The 16,216-nt window shown below is 39.1% G+C and overlaps 1 protein-coding gene across 2 annotated transcripts; it reads right to left on the reverse strand.

The window, feature by feature from the left end:
* Positions 1 to 9,152: 9,152 nt before the first annotated feature.
* Positions 9,153 to 14,127, reverse strand: LOC107790149 (UPF0496 protein At3g19330). 2 transcript variants are annotated; one of them, XM_016612054.2, is made up of 4 exons: positions 13,952 to 14,127; positions 13,452 to 13,541; positions 10,702 to 11,775; positions 9,153 to 9,564 (listed from the first exon to the last, which is right to left on the reverse strand). In XM_016612054.2, the coding sequence occupies exons 2-3, from the start codon at positions 13,516 to 13,518 to the stop codon at positions 10,706 to 10,708; spliced, it is 1,137 nt and encodes a 378-aa protein (XP_016467540.2). In that variant the 5' UTR covers positions 13,519 to 13,541; positions 13,952 to 14,127; the 3' UTR covers positions 9,153 to 9,564; positions 10,702 to 10,705. The 2 variants fall into 2 exon arrangements, with proteins under 2 accessions (XP_016467540.2, XP_016467539.2); XM_016612053.2 differs by having other exon boundaries at positions 13,452 to 13,624; positions 13,952 to 14,126.
* Positions 14,128 to 16,216: the final 2,089 nt, after the last annotated feature.

Here is a 16,216-nt window from a genome sequence, read left to right on the forward strand (position 1 = left end):
GCTACGGCCATATTAACATGGTTCAGAGACGTCTGAAACTCGTAACATAAACTAGGCCTTCAAAAAAGAAATTTTTTTCATAACCGGGTCTGAAGTCAACCCTCGACAAACTATAATCTAAATTATTTACCTTGGGAGAAAGTTTCCAGTAATTCTTCCCCAAGACGCCTCAAAACAGAGTAATGTAAAGGCAAGGTTTGTTTGAACTTTCGAACATAACCTAAGTTATTTTATTCTAAGGCATTCTGGCCTTTGTGAGTACAAGTAATAAAGCAAAAAAGAACTTGAAAGCCGAAAGGGAAAGAAAGCCTTGTGTGTGTATGTGTGTGTATATATATATATATATATATATACCCAATAATCTTTTTACAAAGTCCAGAATGGCCCAATGCAAAAATCTACAATGGCCGAAATGGCCTAAAAAGATGCAAAAAAATATAAAATAAAATATCTAAAGGCCTAAGTGGCCTAGTCCTTATAAGAGGCAGCATCTTCATCCTCGGGATCTTCCCCACCTTCGGATTCGCTTAAGCTCTCAGAATCTTCCTCGGGAAAAGCCAGCTTCCGGGCACTGGCTTCTTTTACTTTGGCATTCTCGAGTTCAGCTAGTATGTTGAAGTTCTAAGTATGAACTCCCTCAAGGGCTTCCCTTCGAGCTTGCCACCTTGCATGCTCCACCATACATTTAGCATGCGCCTGAATCACCTCGACGTCAACCTTGTGTTGGGCCACTTTAGCATCAGCCTCGGTCTTGGCCTTAACCACCTCTGATTTGTTCGCATTGAGTTCCTTGGCCAGATTCTCTTTACCAAAAATAGCTGAGTCCAACTAGATCGGAGCTCTTCGATTTTCTTGGCCTGGACCAATGATTTCTCTTTTGCAACCCGGAGCTGGGCCTCGACCGACTCCAGTTGTGCTTGAACAACTTCCTTTTTCGAGGCTAAGAGGTCTACATTTTTCTTAAACTCCTAAGCCTCAGCTTGTATCGTATCTACCTGTGCCTGGAACTGCCCGATCTATTCAAGTCTCTATCGGAGTTGCAGGATTGGATCGTTAGCCACTATGCCCAATTCGTCTTCACTATCGTGAAGTACTTGATTTACCTGCTCGTCCATCTCGGCATGCTCCCTCCGAGCCACTTCTAACTCAGCCTGAAGCTTTTTACTGAGAAGCTTGTAGGTGTCCCTCTTCTTAGTGAGATCCCTAACCTCGGCCTCGTGATGGGTTAACTCCTCCCGGTATCGGAGGAAGTCTCATGGTGAAATACCGAAGCCTGAGAGCATAAAGGAAGGTGTTAAGATTATTAACAACTTTAAGGTTAAAATACATAATAAAAAAAAGACACTCGAAGTTATCTGATTCAATGCTTGTTAAGCTTCATTGAATAGGCAAGGAGTTTCCACCTTGTCCATCACTGCCTGATCCTTTTCGGTCACCAAATACCGAAGGTAGATAACGACCCCCATGAGGGCAAAGAAAACCGGGCATCCTCTGGGATAGAGAAAACTATTGACCACTTTTGGTCAGGGTCGACACTCGGGGTCGGGAACCAGTTCACCAACTTTGGGCTCAAGGAAGACCAACTGGCTCCCAGTGATGGTATCTTCTTTGGCACCAGCAAGTCTCCGAGCCCAGTGATGTCCTCTGAGACAGAAGACTCTAACCTATCTAAGAAGTTATGGATATCTGCAGCCCCCTGATGCCCCTCGTAAGAATGACCTTCTAGCGTACCGGCTTCATGGATCATGTCATCTGAGAACTGAGGAGACCCGGTAATGTCAATCACCCCAATCTCATCTTTCAAGGCACATTCCTTTGTTTGAGAGGCATCAACCCCGGTTTCCTTTTCGACTCCTCTAGCTCGAGATGGAGTGGTCTCAACCCCTCTAATTCGGGAGCTTCGGTTAAAGTTCTCCCATCGACCTCCTCAGGTCAAGGCGGTTCAATCTCAACACCCACCAGTTCGAAGGCTTCTCATATCAAGATGCCTGCCCGCACGCGGGCCACCAGCTTGGATTTATCCTCTTCTTATTCTTCTTCGGACTCATCCCTTAGCCGGTGGACCAAGTCCGAGGATAGAGTGTCGGTGCTTCCCTTGGGTGTACGCACGAGCCTCCTTTTTGGTTTCTTCTTTTCCGAGTTCGGGGAACTCGGATCCCTTTTCCTCTTCTTCTCGTCACCCTGTCTCTAAGCAGGGGACTCGAGAGGCATATCCTCATCACCGAATGGAGGCCTCAAAGCAACATCTTTGGGGAGACCTATAAAAGAAAATAGAACCGATAAGAATTCGACAGCGCATGGAGGAAATCAAACATTATTAAATTAGAAAATAGAACTTACCATGATTACGGGCCTCCCACCGACCCTTCGACAATTCACGCCAGGCTTGCTCGGAATATTGTCTCTGTGACACCAGGCCCTCAACCCACTCTTTGAGTTGAGGAATTGTCATACGAGACACAGCTGCACCACAAAAACACCGATAAGAAGGAAGGAAAGGGAAGAAACTAAATAAAATCTTTAAGGAGAAGTTATTCTTACGCTTTATGTTCCATTTCTCGAGAAATGGCATATCCTCAGCAGGGATCAAGTCCGAGGTCCTCACTCGAAAAACTTAGCCCATCTAGCCTCAGTCCCGATCCTCATCTATACTCAAAAATGGGGCCCTGGTGGCCCGATGAACAAGTTTGATTAATCCCCCCTGATAAAGTCGGGAACTGTACATGAACATAAGATGATCGAGGGTGAAGGCACACCCCTCGATTTTGTTTACGAAAAAACAAAGAAGAATCACTATCCTGTAGAAAGAGGGGTGAATCTAACTGAGGGTCACTTCGTACCTTTTACAGAAGGCAATAATGATCGGGGCTAAGGGACCCAACATGAAAAGGTAAGTGTAAACACTTAAAAAACCGTCCGCGTAGGTAGTAATTGATTCCTCATGCGAGGGCACCACCACGTGTTTTTCGGCCCAGTTATAATCCTCTTTGACCTTGGGGAGAAGATCATCAGTGATCGTACATATATATCTCGAGACCGGCTCGCATTGACTAGGTACTGAGAAAGTTTTTTCCATTTTGAAATCTGCACCGATCGGGCACCCTCCCAGAACGAACTCTTCAGGGTATGGCTTCGCTGCGGTCTCATCGCCAGCAGGTCATGTTGAAAAGGTTATTTCTTTTTGTGGAATAGTCTTAGAAGTTTTTGCCATTTTAAAGTAGAGATGAAGAAAAGGAAATTAAGAAGGTATGCTTAGTTATTGCAAAAGGTTCGAGAAATCTGGGTACAAAGGTTGGAGAGTGAAGAGATTCTTAAAGAACAAGAATAGAAGAAGCTTTTGAACATAAAGTTTGAATGAATAAAATTTGGGATATTTATAGTTTGCTAATGATATTTCAAAACCAGTAATGGCCGACCAACACTGACACACATTTAATGCCTTGGAGACTGGACCGACGGGACGTTTTAGTTGCCTTTTGTCGCCTACGTTATGATTTATCGGAGCGAGGTCCGAAAGTTCATATTATTTTTCGTCATCTTCTCTCCGAAAAATAAGGGGACTATCTTTATACAGTCAAAACCAGGTTCATCCATTGTTTGACCAATCGAGGCTGAAACATGGCAGGTCAAAGCTCAAGCTCGAGTTATATTGAACCAAGGCGCAAAAGATCATCGAGCTCGTGATCCAGAGACCAAGAAAGATCGAGACCGAACAAGATCGAGGGAAACTTGCCGAGCCAAATAATGGAAAGTCAAAATATCCACAATCGGCCGAGGATCACGGCGAAAATCTTGGCACGTATCAAGAATAGGTCGATTAGTTAGCAAAATATGAGATTTTTTACTTTGTATAAAATTATACCAAGAGTAGAATACCCCTACTATATAAAAGGGGGTTCTGATCATTTGTAGGACACATTGTAACAGGTACAAAAAAAAGCAATATACTAATCATTTCTAGTTCTTATCATCTTGTTGTTAGTTCTAACACTAGTTGAGACATTTCTTGGCTCGAGGGTGACCGAACTCATAGGCTAAGGATGTTCAATTTTGTGGTTTGTACTTATTTTATTATCGTTAATCAATATTAATTTGTATCAAGTTATATCACGTATCCTTAAAACTGCGTACAAATTCAATTGTTATCCAATTTTAAGGGTAAACACTGCTATACAACAAAAACAACAAACACTGTATAATTTCGCAAATGGGGTCTGGGGAGGATAGTATGTACGCATACCTTACCCTCACCTTGAACGTAGAGAAGTTATTTTCGAAAGACCCCGAGAAAATATGAAAGAAAGAAGTAGCAACAAACAGTAACAACAACAACAAGATATTAAGAAAACAAGCATAATGAAAAACATGTAGTAATAGAGATTTACCAATAATAGAATACAAGGCTAACTACTAATCCTACTGGTACATGGAAGATACACACACAACTACCTACTAACCTTCTACTCTAATTCTCGACCTCCATACCTTCCTATCAAGGGTCATGTCCTCGGTGAGTTGGAGCAGCACTAAATCCTTCCTAATTATCTCTCCACAGTATTTATTTGGCCTACCTCTACCTCTCTTCAGACCCACCACAACCAAACTCTCACACCTCCTCACTGGGCATCTGTGCTTCTCCTCCTCACATGCCCAAACCATTATAGCCTTGCATCTTGTCATCCACTAAGGCTGCTCCTACCCTGTCCCGAATATCTTCATTCTTAATATTATCAATCCTAGTATGCCTACATATCAATCTCAGTATCCTCATTTCTGTTCTATACAATATGGTTGGTCTAACAACCACACTGTAAATTTACTCTTAAGTTGAGGTGGTACATTCTTATCGCATAGAACACCAGATGCGGGTCTCCAATTCACCCACCCCGCTCCAATACGATGTGTGATATCCTCATCAATCTCCCAATTTTCTTGGATAATAGACGTAAGGTATTTGAAACTATCTCTCTTAGAGATGACTTGTGTATCAAGCCTCACGTCCACATCCGCTCCATCGGTCTCATCACTGAACTTGCACTCCAAGTACTCCACCTTGGTCCTACTCATCTTGAAATCTTTAGACTCCAGTATCTGTCTCCAAACCTCTAGTCTCGCGTTAACACTGCCTTGCGTCTCGTCAATCAGTACAATATCATCTAGAACTAATATATACCATGGCACTTCCCTTGAATGTGGCGTGTCAATGTATCCAACGCCAAGGCAAATAAAAATGGGTTAAGAGCCAACCCCTGGTGCAACCCTATCACAACTGAAAAATGGTCAGAATACCCTTCTACTGTCCTCACTCGTGTTTTAGCTCTATCATACATCTACTTAATCACCCTAGTATAAGCCACAAGAACACCCCTAGCTTCCAAACATCTCCATAGAATCTCCATCGAGAGTTTGTCGTATTCTTTTTCTAGATCAATGAATACCATATGAAGTCCATCTTCCTCTCCCTATACTGCTCCACCAACATCCTTACAAGGTGAATGGCTTCTGTAGTCTAATGTCCCGGCATGAATCCGAACTGATTTTCGAAAATAGATACGCTCCTCCTCATCTTCGCTTCCACCACCCTCTCCGGTGTGGCTTAGCTGTTTGATACCCCTGTAGTTGTTGCAATTTTGGATATCACTCTTATTCTTGTACACCAGAATCATCGTACTCTACATCCATTCCTCATGCATTTTTTTCGTCCAAAAGATGATGTTACACAACCAAGTGAACCATTCCAAGCTTGCTCTGCCCATGCTTTTCTAAAATTCTACCATAATTTCATCAGGTCCGGTCGTTCTGCCCCTGCACATATTACGCATAGCCCCTTTGACCTCCACAATTTTAATACGCCTACAAAAACCAAAGTCACGACGACTCTCGAAGTGCTCCAAATCATCCAACACAATACTCCTATCCCCTCTTCATTTAGGAGTTTATGGAAGTATGTCTGCCATCTATGTCTAATATGCGCCTATTCTATCAATACTCTGTCATCCTTGTGTTTGATGCACTTCTCCTGATCCATATCATAGGCCTTCTATCAATACTCTGTCATCCTTGTGTTTGATGCACTTCTCCTGATCCACATCATAGGCCATCCTTTCTCTCGCCTTGGCTAGCATGTATAGCTTCTTATCTCCACGTTTAACCTTAAATTATTCGTATAAACATCCAAATACTACTATAATATTCTAATTTCAAGTTTTCTACATATTATTAGTGCTACCAAATTATGAATAATTGATCAGGGTAATCAAATTATCATTATGTTGGAGATGTTTTAAGATATAGGAGGCAAAGAAAACCATAAAACTTTCATTATCCGCTCTCTGATTTCCCTCTTTCTTTTCTTCTTGTCTTAACATCGTTTTCTTCTTTTCTTTTTCTTTTTTTGCACTCTCTTTCTCTCAGATATTCAACTTTATATCTTTTTTCTCACATCTATTATTGGAAAAATGTGTGTGATTTCTTATACATAACAAAATAGGAAAATGCATAAATACCTTCTGACCTATACCCGGATTCCCAACTACATACTTTATTTTTGCGGGAATCCTATTACCCCCTAAAAAAATTTTAAATGGAATAAATAGCACCCTAAAACTAGACAACCAAACTTTTGGCAAGTGGTGAATTATACGTGCCCCCACATGTATTTTTAGTACTTTTTTTAATTCTTTCTTCTTTTCTTATCCTTTTTTCTTATTTCTTATTATTCTCATTTTTTTGGTTATTTCATTCTCTTTCTTATTGTTTTGGTCACCGATGATATAAAATGGTGGTCGTCGAAATTTCACGAATACCATTTTTTCGCCGATTTTTTTTTCCGGCGACAGGTTTTTATCCCGTTTTGTTATATATATATATATATATATATATATATATATATATATATATATATATAAAATCTTGAAAGTGTAATTTATGTGTGGGAGGAAGAACAAAAGAAATAAAAACGAATATAAGCTGAGAAGATTTTTTCAGTTAAAATTTCAATACATCAATTTTTTCCGGTGTGAGAAGGTTTTCCGATGATGAATTTTCCCCCCAAATCTAAGTGTATTTTGCTTTACTTATGAATAGATCTTTTTGAGAGTTTAATTTGTGTGTGAAAATGGTAAAAAGAGGATAAAGAAAAACAGAATAAATTGAAGAAAAACGATTAGATAAAGTCGTCGGTGAATGAATATCCGCCGGAATTAGAGAAGAAACAAAAAAAGAAGTAAAAGAAAAAAGACAAAGAAAAAGGAAATCTCCTTTTGGAGAGTGAAATATACACACTCTGCTACGTCAGCGTTAAGGGTGCAAATAATTCTACTTTAAAATAGTTTAGGGGGGTAATAGGATTCCCGCAAAGATAAAGTGTGTAATTGAGAATTCAGGTATAGGTCAGGAGTACTTATGCATTTTCCCTAATAAAATACTTCCAAAATGCATCGAAAAATAGAAGAATTGAATCGGAAAAAGAAAAAGGCTGAACATTTTTTTAAAAAAATAATTGGTTTTGTCATTAGAAGTCGAATGAAGTTAAGTTAAACTAAAATCAATCGAGAACTAAACTAACTAAATGCAAAACTAAAGAACCATGGCCACAACTCTAGGTGGCCAAATGGATAAATAAATAGTTATTCACTCATATTATCTATTAAAAAATGATTCGGATAATGCACCTTTTAAAATGGATCAAATATGGATAAGATCCATATTATCCACTTAAGAAATTGGTTTAACCAATGAGTTTACCTTTTACATTTACAAAGACTTAAATTGGGGATTCCTCAAGGTTGAAAGACTAGAAATTCTCCCAAAAGTGATCGTATTCAAGAAGCTAGGATATCCATATTATCCACCGGTTAATCCATTTTTTATTCGAATTAAATATAGGTCGAATTGGATAATTGATCCGTTTTTATATTACCCATTTTGAACCCAATCCGATTCGACCCGCTCGTTTACCACCCCGTCACAACCAACTGCACAAATTAAGACAATAATGGTGCACTCGTCATCTACAAACTTGGGCCACCTCTCGATGGAGGTGTTCAATAATTACGAGAACTCTTAGGAAGTGTTACTAGAAGGGTTCTTTGAGAGGACAAACGTGGTTAAGAAAACCGGAGGCCGTATTTGCAAAACTTTTTTGAAAAGGGACAAGATTTAAAGTGGTCCCAGAAAAGGCTATTTCTGCTCTACCGTTTTCATATTTATTTTTTAAGCATTTGTCCTGGTGTTATTGATTCCAGTTTTAGTCCTTCTGATATTACACACAGCAAATTGAAATTTTAATTAAGCACTGCCAGTATTTTTGGTTCTTCCACTAACGGAACTTAACAAAACAAACTGACAGTAAAATAGTTAAAATAGTACGAGCTAGCCAGTTTTAGAACTGGTCATTCAAAAATAGCCAGCATTTGCCAAATTATTGAAAAATAGCCACTATTTTGCTGCAACAGAAACCTATCCAACATAATATAGTAGAGTTCGGTGCACCTGTGTATGGATCCAGCAAAGTATACTAGAACTCTAGTATATTATACTGGAGCCAGCAAAGTATACCGGTCCAGCATAATATGCTGGAGTATTTTTCAGATTTTGATTAGTATTTTCGTTCAGATTTATTTTTACATTAAAAGTGGTTAAATTTTGATAACTTTTAAAACTGTAGCTATTTTTAAATGACCACTTGCGAATATGACTATTTTTTAATTTCTTGCCAGTAAAATACAAAGAAGGGCAATTTGGATATTGGAGAGAATTTGACAAGATACTAATTAAAATTCGATTAAAAAGATCAAACAAATATACAGTCGAATAGGCTCCACCATCAATTTAGATCAGTTAGTTTTGCATTCATTTGAGCATAGAACACTTTGGGAAAAAGATTGTACTGCATTATACTAAAACGTCCGAATTACTCTTCTTAATATTTAACTGTCAGTTTGTTTTATTAAGTTCCGTTAGTGAAAGGACCAAAAATACTCACGTTGCTAAGTTGAAGGTTTAATGTGCTGTGTATAATATCACAGGGACTAAAACTGGAAATAAGCAATAACACAAGGCCAAAAGTGCTATTCTCCCTACTTTCTTTTCTCTTCACCCCCGCCACTAGTCCTCATACATTTCAGTCTATGCTAAAATTATATAAACAATTTTCGAAGGTTAACTTGACGGGAGGATGACTGGATGAGTGCTACTGATACATTACAATAATTTAATTTGTTGCAGTGGTAGAGTAATCACTCGCATCAAGTTTTTGTTTTCACTAAAGGGATTTTGTAAGTGGTCTCAGGTTTGAGCCCGGGAATGGAAAACTTCCTGGTTGGGAGAGCTTCACCTCTAAATAGGCCATTTGCAACACAAATCTGTACTGGTCGGCCAGTGGGTTCCGAAAACCAGATGATTAAACAAATATATATAAAAGCTACTAGCATTAGGGGTGATCACTGATCAGGACATATGGTTTCCAAAGAAAAGCTTCTTCTTTCTGAAGCGCGCTAGTTGATGACTTTGGAAAAAGTCATTGTTTCTCTACTGAGCTGAAAGGTGCAAGCAGTATACGATCTGGAAAGCACAAAAACCAGTTATATCATTCTTCGCAGTCACAGATAACAACAACAACAACAACAATAACAAAAAACCCAGTGTAATTCAACAAATGAGGTCTGGGGAGGGTAGTGTATATGCAAACCTTACCCCTACCTTGTGAAGATACAAATGTTGTTTCCGATAGACCCTCGGCTCAGTAAGAACATAGTCACAGCATTATTAAAAAGAAATACAGTAATGGATCACACTGATATAAGATATGCTGTTGAAACTAAGTTTCTTGTTTTAACTCTGATTTTGACCATCGGTTGTTTAGAAATGAATTAGGTAAAAGTTGAGTTCTCTCATTCGGAGCAATTTCGGATAGTAGTTCTAACTTTTCTGTTCTAATTTAAGACAACGCATGCCAACACTTGACCTCGACCATGCTTCTATAAAACATAGATTGGTTGCAACAAGAAATATTGACAAACTGATACAACCAAGAATGACTATAACCAATTAGAGTTAAAAAATACAATAGAATAATAATGCAGGAACATAGGACTGAAAGCTAACAGTGTGCAGGTATTGACGAACTATACGTATAATTGTCCGGAGGTGAGTGCAACCAATGCACCACTTTCTTACTAGTTGTAACAAACAAGATGAAGAGAAGCATTTTTACTTTCTTTAGCGAAAAGAACCATGAAGTCCTGCTCCCTTTTTGTACTAGATATACTGCTAACCCTCTCTATTTGTTGGGACAGAGGCGTAAAAGTTGCTGTTGTTGTAAATAGTATGAAATGTAATTTCGGTAGCACCTAGTTGGTAATGTGATACTAAAATTATCAATTGTAAAGAGTTTTTCTGAGAGTACTCATTTTAGGAACAGAGAATAAGGAAATTTTTCTAAAAAGATACCACATGAATAAGATCACATATAGTTCAATAGCATTTAAATAGGCAAAGAGCGTGGATGTCAAGTATACTAGAGAAAATGGGTGAACATTTTATTCCAAACAAAAGTAACATCAAATTCCAAGTCAGTTTCCTTGTTTCCAGTCACATAAACACCCCCCCCTGTTTATTTCCGTGTTCATTGGGAGAGATCCAGCAGCCTTTAAAGAATCACAGAAAAGCGAAAACGTAAATGCATGAAGGATCACTTACAGTATTAAGAACAAATTATCGAGGAGCTTGATTTTGATGACAGATAATTAAGAAGACGGTCTCTAGCCGTACTTATTGCAGCAAAACATACACACAGATGTTGCTCAAGACTCAGAAGCTCGTCAAGGAAAGTGCTATGTCTCCTCTGAAGTTGCTTCAGTGCCTCCTGGATGTGATACCGATCTCTCCCACTCTCTAGCCCAAAGTGAATAGTACCATTGTAGGACTCCACCGCGTCATGTAACCGGCCCACCAGACTCTTTACAGTATTTAAGTGATTGTGGAGAAAAAAAATCCCTCTTGTTGCTTCATCCAGCTGCATGAGATCTAGTTCTTTCTTTTCCATATTTAAAGGGAGGCAAGCGGGGCAGATTGGGATGGCAACAAGCGCAGCAAAACCATGAGTAGCTATAATAACAGCTGATATGACCACTCCAACAGTAGCTGCAAGTAAACATACAGCTGAGCCCCTGATGGTACGTCGGAGAAGTTGGACCATTGAATGTGACTTGTATAGACGAAGTTCAAGCTGCTTCTTTAGCTGGAAGGAGCTATCAAACATATCATTGAAGTTATAGGTGTCACGGCCAGGAAAGTGATTAGCAAGGCTGTCGAACTGGAGGAAGATGTCAAATGCCAAATCATATTGAGCTTGCGAAAGGGAATGTCCAACAGACTCCAAGTCCAGGGCAAGGACATCAAGAAGTTTATGAATTGGGGCATACAAGAGTCGAGCTTTGTTCACACTTTGAGAGATAAGGATACAGAGACGAGCAGTTTGCTCAGTACTGTCAAGGTAGTTAGTAATAAGTTGGTTTAGGGCATCTGGTCTTATATGCAAAAGTGTCTCTTGGACAGACTCATGGTTGGGTTTAAGGACGTCCTCTAGTTGCAGCAGTTCCTTCTGGAATTCAATTTGTGCTACCTCGACGTTCAGGTCCGGAGGGACCACATGATGCACCTTGGACCAGATCTCTTTGTTGCAAGAAGCTTGAACAACAAGTGCATATGCTTGTGAGAGGTCGACAGTAGGTGAAGCTCGGGAACTTGATGTTTTATCATCAGCTAAACCACCTGCAGTTCATTTACATAGATTTGAAGGTATCAGAACATCCCTTTTCATTCAAACCATCCAACGTTAGAAATATGATGCAGAGTAGATTACTATCAGCAGAAAAAAAGGTAAGGAAATTGTACGCCATATAGAAAATTTTTAGGGGATGCACAAGTCTAGCATGAACTTTTTAAGAGAACAGATGCGCGAGTCCTTCCTTGGAGGAAATAATTATCTGATAGGATTCTACCCCCCCCCCCCTTTTTTGGTTCTTATAAATCAGAATTCCATTAACACCACACCAAGATGATTCCAGGAAATATGTACGGAAAGGATTCTACCGCTATCTAATGCTTCTCCAAGAGAACAAATATATGGAGCAGCTGCATTGCTTGTCGTTCTAGCCACTCCACTCAATCTCACATGTGCCTATTCAAGACTAAACCACAGAGATTTCTCATCTTACAACACCAACAACAAATAATCAGTGAAATCCAATAAGTGCGGTCTACGGAGGTTAGTGTATATGCAGAATTTATCCCTACCTTGGGAAGGTAGAGAGGTCGTTTCCGATAAACTCTTAGCTCAATGAACAATGAAAAGAAGCAGTAATAACAAGCAGTAGCAACAGCGAGATACAAAGAAAACCGAAGCGAAAAATAATAAGAAAACAACATGTAGTAATAGCAATCTAGGAATAAGAAAAATACCAAGCTAACACTAATACTACAGGTATGGAAAAGAAAAATAAAAACGCTCGACTAACTACTAACCTTCTACCCTAATCCTCGACCTGCACATACTCCTATCAAGGGTCATGTCCTTGGCAAGCTGAAGCAGCACCATGTTCTGCCTAATCACCTCTCTCCAATACTTCGTTGGCCTACATCTATCTCTTCTCATATCCGCTAAGGCAAACCTCTCACACCTTCTTATTGGGGCATCTGTGCTTCTCCTCTTTACATATCCGGACCAGCTTACCCTTGCTTCCTGCATCTTGTCCTCCACGGGGGTCACTTCCACATTTCCCCGAATATCTTTATTCCTAATCTTATTTAATCTGGTATGCCCGTAAATCCATCTCATCCTCATTTCTACTACATCCATCTTCTGGATATGGGAGTTCTTGACTGACCAACACTTTGCCCTATACAACATAGTCGGTCTAACCACCGTTCTGTAACTTATCTTTAAAACTTTCTCATCTTAAGTAAATATTTTGAACTTCCTATTAATTATATGAAACTTACAACCAGTGGCGGAATCAGGAATTTAAGCAAGGGGATTCAAAAAATATTAGAATGTCACTTGGGATAAGCACCGGTGACCTAGAGCACCTTTTGAACCCCTTTTTACCGCAACACTAGAATTTTCCCTTGTATTAAGGGGATAGCAGTTTATACATAACCGAAGAAAATTATTTTTCCCAATTTGTGCATAATAATTTTTCATGGGATTTAATTGAATCCCCTTACATTCTACTAGCTCTGCCGCTGCATGTACCTAATTACAACCCGCCTCGCACCTACCATGTGCCACACAAACAGTTATACATATTGAATCTTTGCTCATTTTCAAATCTTATAATGCTTCAACTAACATAGCTTCAAGTTTAGGATAACAACAGAAACCGGCGAAACGTAATTGTTTCTTATGTACTTCATTACAGCTAATTAAAATTCAAAAAAAAATTTACCTTCCAAAGCTGGAGGGGAGTGGTTAGTTTTTGCTGTTAATGACAACCGCCGCAGACAATGCAGCATTTGTTTCCACTGTGTGTCTGGTGCTGGTACACAGCACAAATAGAGATCATATATTCGATGATACAGAGGAAAAATCAATCAAATGATCCAAAGCGCAAAGCAGAATCTGCAAAAGTAAGGTGCAATAGTGAAATTAATTGGTTACTTCATTTTGCATTGCTCACATTGAAGAAGCAACTACAACATTAAACCTTATAATGCTTCGCAATAGTTTCCAAGAATTACAATTTACAACATACTACTATTCACTTCTCCACCACCCCCAACTCCAAAAATGAGATTGGTATTAATTAAAGAACATTGAATTTTTCAAACAAAGAAGATAAAATTTAAGAACTTAAATCAGATAAAAGCACACGAAAAGAAATTAAAGGGAAAGGAAAAATTTTAAAAAGAAAAGGAAAAAAACGACAAAGAGCTCTAACTTGCTTACCCTGAATCAAACACACACCCAAATGAAATTCTTAACAAGACAGCAAATGGGTCGTCGAAGATGTGAGGTGATGTGCTAAGAATCTAGAGAAAAGCCTGTGTTGTTGACTTGTTTTAAAACCTTAAAAACAGACCAACAAGTTTTACTAGACAAAAATGCTTTTTTTTCTTCAACAAAAGAAGTTCCTTAAAACTTGGTCAAACAAGTCATTTCTTTTCTTTCTTTTTTCTTTTTTTACATTTCTTCTTTCTCTTCTTTTTCTTCAATTTCTCTTGTAGCAAAAGGACCGACTCTAATATTATGAGTAGTGACGCTCCTGCCTTAGGCCCTCAAATTTTGGGGCCCAATTTTTAAAAAATAAAAGGTTTATAGGTATTTGAAAAACTAAGTCTTAGGGTACGCCCGTTGCGCCTGTTCCCATGTTAATAAGTAAATAATATTTAAAAACTCACATAAGTATTAAACAATATCTTTGACTTATAATGAAAATAATAATGTATATGTGATGACCCAAAAGACCATCTTATGTTTTAGAACTCGATTCCGTATTCCGAGGCCTTCAACACCTCATTTTATTTCTCCTCGATTTGTGTGCACAATCCGTGCGTATTTTTGGAAAGCTTTTATGTTGAAAGTTGATAAAAATAATAATTTTTGCCTTTAAAAGTTGATTTAGTTGACTTCGGTCAATGCTTTGAGTAAACGGATCCTGACTCATATTTTGACAGTCCCGGTGGATCCGTATTGAATGGGACCTGGACGTATGCCCGGAATCGAATTCTGAGGTCCTTAGCTCGAGATATGGATTTTTGATGAAAATTGAAAGACTAAAATTAAATGGTTTTAAGAATTTGATTAATGTTTGATCTTGTTGGTATCAGGCCTGTATTTTAATTACGGAGCCCGGTATAGGTCCAAAATAATATTTATACCTTATCTTTGATATTTGGTGAGAAGCGGAACTGATTTGACGTGATTCAGACGTCCGGTTGTGAAAATAGGAATTTCAAAGTGTTCTAAAGAATTCCATGTGATTTGGTGCTAAATTCGTAGTTCTAGGTGTTATTTTGGCGATTTGATCACACGAGCAAGTCTGTATAATATTTTTAAGACTCGTGTGCATGTTTGGTTTGGAGCTCCAAGGGCTCGGGCGAGTTTCGGATAGGTTAGAGGATGTTTTGGACTTGGAAAATCTGGTGTAAGAGTGATGTATCTGGTGTTTGTTGCATTGTGCTTCGCGATCGCGTAGTCACTCTCGCGATCGCGAAGGGAAAACTGGGCTAGGGAGGACTTTACCCTACGCGAATGCGAGACCAGGGTCGCGAACACGGAGCATTGGGAGGAGTTTCTCTACACGAACGCGACTGGTCGACCGTGAACGTAGCTTTAAATAGGCTGGTCAGGTGACCTGGGAAGCTCTGTGCGAACACGAGCCTGGCTCGCGAATGCGAAGGTGAGGTGGGCTAAACCTTTGCGAACGCATAGTGCCTCCTGCGATCGCGTAAGTCCTTAGGAGGCTGCTCTTCGCAAACGCGACAGTGTCCTTGTGAACGCGATGGACACTGTCGCCCAACACTTAAAACAGAAACAAAAAATGGGAATTGGCTATTATTTCAAAATTTTCAAAACTAGAAGAACTAGAGGCGATTCTCAATAGACAATTTCTTCCCCAAAGTGTTGGTAAATAATTCTAAACTACTTTCTTTCAATTACTCATTACATTTCATGAATTTTCAACCTCAAAACTAGGGTTTTCATGATGGAAATTGGGGTTTGGGTAGAATTAAGGATTTTTGTATACATGGAATTTAGACCTCAATTCGGGATCGGATCTTGAAACTAATTACATATTCAGGCACGGGGGATGAATGAGTGAATGGATTTTGGTTCGAACTTCGACTTTTGACCAAGCGGGGCCGAGGTCGATTTTTGACTTTTTGGGGGAAAGTTTGGAAAACCTAAATTGATGTATTGAAATTGATTTCTTTAGCAATATTTGATGTTACTAAGTTAACTATGGCTAAATACGAGTGGTTTGGAGGTGAAATCTAGAGAAAAAATGATAATTGAGCAGTGAGTGGCATGTGGATCGAGGTAAGTGTTGTGTCTAACTTTGACTCGAGGGATTAGGAATCTTTGACTTAATTTCTATGTGAAAATCCATGTGAATGGTATATAGGTAAGGTGACGAGTACCTATGCGCCGCCAATCTATCTGTTTGCATGTTTTCTTCCCATTCTTATTATATTGTCTTCCCTGCCTTAA

This window comes from Nicotiana tabacum, chromosome 18 (assembly GCF_000715075.1).
Source record: "Nicotiana tabacum cultivar K326 chromosome 18, ASM71507v2, whole genome shotgun sequence".
In the NCBI taxonomy this organism is placed as follows: Eukaryota; Viridiplantae; Streptophyta; class Magnoliopsida; order Solanales; family Solanaceae; genus Nicotiana; species Nicotiana tabacum.

Bases quoted from the DNA above. Each gene is read 5' to 3' on its own strand.
- LOC107790149 (XM_016612054.2), bottom strand. From the start codon at position 13,518: ATGCTGCATTGTCTGCGGCGGTTGTCATTAACAGCAAAAACTAACCAC. The intron at 11,776-13,451 runs GTAAATTTTTTT...AATGAACTGCAG, and splicing joins CTCCCCTCCAGCTTTGGAAG to GTGGTTTAGCTGATGATAAA.